General features: G+C 42.6%; 1 protein-coding gene across 2 annotated transcripts in view; it reads left to right on the top strand.

The window, feature by feature from the left end:
* The window catches only part of LOC134198105 (uncharacterized), a 23,817-nt gene that overhangs the window by 8,173 nt on the left and 10,644 nt on the right, over window positions 1-5,000 (top strand). For both annotated transcript variants that reach the window (XM_062667441.1, XM_062667440.1), the window contains exons 7-9: window positions 469-615; window positions 691-797; window positions 2,915-3,053. In XM_062667441.1, coding sequence (XP_062523425.1) covers window positions 469-615; window positions 691-797; window positions 2,915-3,053 — 393 coding nt within the window. The remainder of the gene's footprint in view (window positions 1-468; window positions 616-690; window positions 798-2,914; window positions 3,054-5,000) is intronic.

Below are 5,000 nucleotides of genomic sequence, written 5' to 3'. Positions count from 1 at the left end.
ATATGTCTGCACTCCACGGGTGGGCTAAGGCTATGTCCAACTCTACATTGGAGCCAGCTCCGGTGTCGAACACAGACGTCTAGACGGCTTTCAGATGTTGAATACCTGCCTGTTGGTTCTTTCCTGTGGTGTATTTGAAGGCTTGCCAAACACTCAGACCACACAGACATAATGGAATTGTGTGTCCAGACTGGTCCACCCCCAGTTTTACAAGTGATTTGGTGGTAGCCGCTGGAATCATGAATTGGTTTGCCATAGTCACCAGCTTGTATTTCGTCTCTGTCTGTCTGTCTGTCTGTCTGTCAGTCTGTCTGTGTGTTTGTGTTTGTGTGTGTGTGTGTGTGTGTGTGTGTGTGTGTGTGTGTGTTTGTTTGTGTTTGTGAAAACCTGGCTAGAACCCTGCAATGACACTGATACATTGCAATTTCTCTCTTCCTCAACATTTGCCTTCATCTCTTTCTTATTTAGCATTAGCTTATTCAATAGCGAAGAAATGTGTGAAGGAAAGTTCTGAGATACCTGGTAGTCCAAACAACGTTCGACTTCTTGGCTTCGAAGATTCATCAAGTAGAGAGAAGGTGCAGGTTGAGGTGTCATGGATGAAACCAGTTATGAGTGAGAAATTAACATTAAGTTGTTAAACGTGTGGAAATGAGGTGTGTGTGTGTGTGTGTGTGTGTGTGTGTGTAGCAGTAGAGCCGCTATGCTATCGTGTGTGTGTGAGAGAAGAGGCAAACAAGTCCGCTAATGCAGTTGCTTGTCACAATAGGACATTACTTCAGAGCATTGTGTCATTTGTAAGTGTGGCTTTAGTAATCATGGACAAACACAGACAGACAGACAAATGGATGGATGGACGGACAATAGAAAGAGAGATGACAAATTAATCGATAGACAAACAGACAGACTGATGGACGGACAGACAGATAGACAGACGGATGGATGGATGGACTGACAGATAGACAGTCAGATAGATGGACAGACAAATCGATGGACAGACAGACAGATAGGCAGACAGATAGACAGACAAATGGACACACAGACAGATGGATGGACGGACAGACAGACAGACAGACAGACAGACAGATGGATGGACGGACGGACAGATAGACAGACAGCCAATCGGTCGGCAGACAGACAGACAGACACACAGATTATGTGGATGGACAGGCAGATAGACAGACAGATGGATGTCAGACAGATAGACAGATAGCCAATCGGTCGGCAGACAGACAGATAGATGGGCAGACAGACAGATAGACAGACAGACAGACACACAGATATGTGGATGGACAGGCAGATAGACAGCTGAATGGATGGGCAGACAGATAGACAGCCAGTCAATCAGTCTGCAGACAGACAGACAGACAGACAGATATGTGGACGGACAGACAGATAGGCAGACAGGCAGATTGACCGATCGACAGACAGACAGACAGATGGACAAACAGAGAGACAGATAGACAGACAACGAATGGATTACTGGACGGACAGACTCATAGAGCAACAACCAATTAATTGACAGACAGAGAGATGGGCAGACAACAGATTGATCCAACCAACAGACAGCCAGATGGATGGACGGATGGACAGACAGATGGAAAGATTACCAATTGTTTGGCAGACAGAGAAACATACAGACACACAGACAGACATACAGACAGGCAGACAGATAGTTGGACAGACAAACAGACAGACAGACAACCAGTTGATTGATTCATCAATAGGCAGACATATAAACAGATGGACAGACGGACTGACAGACAACCAATCAATTCACAGAGAGACAGACAGAAAGACAGACAGACAGACAGAAAGACAGACAGACAGGCAGACAGATAGTTGGACGGACAAACAGACAGACAGACAACCAGTTGATTGACTTATCTATAGGCAGACAGATAAACAGATGGACAGACAAACTGACAGACAACCAGACAGACCGACAGACAAGCAATCAATTCACAGAGAGACAAACAGACAGACAGACAGACTGGTTGAGAGACAGGCACATAGACAGACAGATCAACAGACAGACATCGTCAGACAGATCGACAGACAGACACACAGACAGTCAGACATATTGTCAGACAGACACACAGGCAGAAAGACAGACATACACATAATCAGACAGACAGACAGACAGAAAGACAGATAAACAGACAGAAATACAAACAGAAAGACAGACAGACAAACACACAGGCAGAAAGACAGACAGACAGATAAACAGACAGACAGACAGACAGACAGACAGACAGATAAACAGACAGAAAGACAGACAGGCAGAAAGACAAACAGAAAGACAGACAGACAAACACACAGGCAGAAAGACAGACAGACAAACACACAGGCAGAAAGACAGACAGACAGATAATCAGACAGACAGACAGAAAGACAGATAAACAGACAGAAAGACAGAAAGACAGACAGACATACAGACAGACAAACACACAGGCAGAAAGACAGACAGACAGATAAACAGACAGACAGACAGAAAGACAGACAGATAAACAGACAGAAAGACAGACAGACATACAGACTGAAAGACAAACAGAAAGACAGACAGACAGACAAACACACAGGCAGAAAGACAGGCAGACAGATAAACAGACAGACTGACAGACAGATAAACAGACAGAAAGACAGACAGACATACAAACAGAAAGACAGACAGACAAACACACAGACACAGACAGACAGATGGACAATCAGACACACAGACAGACAGATGGACAGACAGACACACAGACAGACATCAAACTGAAACTTCCAGGCAAGCACATAGAGTTGAATTTGCAACCACTACTGTAGACAGACAATCGATGACATGGTGATCAGCAGTCTAATTGGTAGACAGACATACAGAGCGGAAGCTCATAGGACTACGTGTGTTACACGTTCTTGTTGTTTGCAGAAATGCAAAAACGGGACAGTCCACGCTTGTCAGATCGTCGTCGGCTTACACAGCTGTACCTATGAAGCTGCTGTTTCTTCTATACCAATGTTGTTATCAACTAACAACACAGTGAGCAACCGAGTGGTGAGATCTGCAGGTAAGTCACCTGGCAATAGTCGATGAAGCAAGATACGTTTATTTGATTATATATTTATATATATATATATATATATATATATAGTATATACAGCTCAAATTGGGTGTCTGTGTGTCTGTGTGTGTCTGTGTGTGTGTGTGTGTGTGTGTGTGTGTGTGTGTGTGTGTGTGTGTGTGTGTGTGTGTGTGTTTTCACATTTGGTGCCACGTCTTTTGTCCGTTTGCAACCGAAATCGGCACGCACACTCGGCACACGAAGGAGAAGGTTTGCGTAAAAAATAAAGCACTGGGTCTCCTTACGAGGGGTCGACCCCACATAAAATTTCTCAACGACGCACACGCTACAACCTCCAGTTCAATCGAACACACACCCATACCAGTCCCGTGTAGACTGTAAGTATCATTGTCCTTCGCAACGCTTCGAGCGATTGAATATCTCTTGCCGATTGAAGCTACTGTTGTAGCGCTTGCAGTTCTCTCCAAATTCTGATTGCATTTGGACCGAATCCAACCTACAGGTTTTCTTCACTGAGCGCAACACGGGGAAGGAGTGTGTCAATTTCTACCGAAAGAAGCGAGAAGAGCAAGATTCGAATCCATTCAGCACATCCGGGACCTTGCAACATAGATTACACGTGACCTGTCAACACGCTCAGACTGCATCTCTTCCGTCAGAACACTACAGTATCTTGCCTGTAGGAAGGACGGGCCATGTATCCTAGTGTATATATATATATATATATATATATATATATATATATATATATATATATATATATATATATATATACCATTATATACCTTTTGTATTGTTAGCTGCTCTACATCCAAAATATGAGGTTATTACTGTTTCTTTGGCTTTTGAATTGATCAAACGTAAATAAGTAATTTATTGGATTCGAGAAAGTGAATAAAGTAAATAAATAATAAATAAATAGATAATAGAAATAAATAATAATTGATCATCTGTCTTTCTGTCTGTTTTTCTGTGTGTCTGCCTGACTGTCTGTCTGTCTGTCTGTCTGTTTGTCTTGTTTGTTTGTCTTGTTTGTCTGTTTGTTTGTCTGTTTGTTTGTCTTGTTTGTCTGTTTGTCTGTCTTCGTTTGTGCATATGTCTGCTTGTCGGTCGATTGATTGGTTGTCTGTCGATATGTCTGTCTGTTTGTATATATCTCTGTCTGTCTGTCTGTCTGTCTACCTGTTGGTCAGTCGATTGATTGGTCGTCTGTCTATCTGTCCATCTGTTTGTTGGTCAATCATTTGGTCATCTGTTTGTGTGTCTGTCTGTCTGTCTGTTTGTATATCTCTCTGTCTATCTGTCTACCTGTCGGTCAGTCGATTGAATGGTTGTCTGCCTCGGGGGTTTCCCCAGGAATTTATAACAGCGTGGCATTTTATTAATATTAATTAGCCACCGAGATCTTATCTTAAACAGAAGAAGTAACTTTAATTAATGATTGTCAGACTTATTGGTGTCGTCACTGACATAAATGTCATGATAGAGTGATAGGAACACATGCCACATGGATAGTCACTAGGTCAAGGTGATATGCATTACTGTCTTTTAGCACAACACAGCAAATTCATAGGAACGCCTAGTGGGTACAGATCTTTGCTAACAGTATCCACCCTAAAGTCACTGTAGGATATGGAAGACATGTCACACCTGCCTGAAGACCTGAACTGATTGGAATGCTGTCAGAGTATGAACTTATCATGGGATGTACTGTTGTAGTCAGAGGTGATAAGAGAGCTTGTACAGCTTACTATGCATACTAGTAGTCCTGTGAGTACTTACATACCGTGAAATTTATATTGTTATTCCAGTTGAGTGGTTACACTTTGTAAATCGATCTGTTAGGGTACACTAAACAAGAATGATAAAGACCTCACACACAGTAAACAGTTACCTCAAATGAGGGTTGACAATGAAAGCAAAAGTTACTTG

Source organism: Corticium candelabrum, chromosome 2 (genome assembly GCF_963422355.1).
Source record: "Corticium candelabrum chromosome 2, ooCorCand1.1, whole genome shotgun sequence".
NCBI classification, from domain to species: Eukaryota; Metazoa; Porifera; class Homoscleromorpha; order Homosclerophorida; family Plakinidae; genus Corticium; species Corticium candelabrum.
The sequence above is the reverse complement of the archived record's forward strand: the minus strand, read 5'-3'. Positions and strand labels throughout refer to the sequence as shown.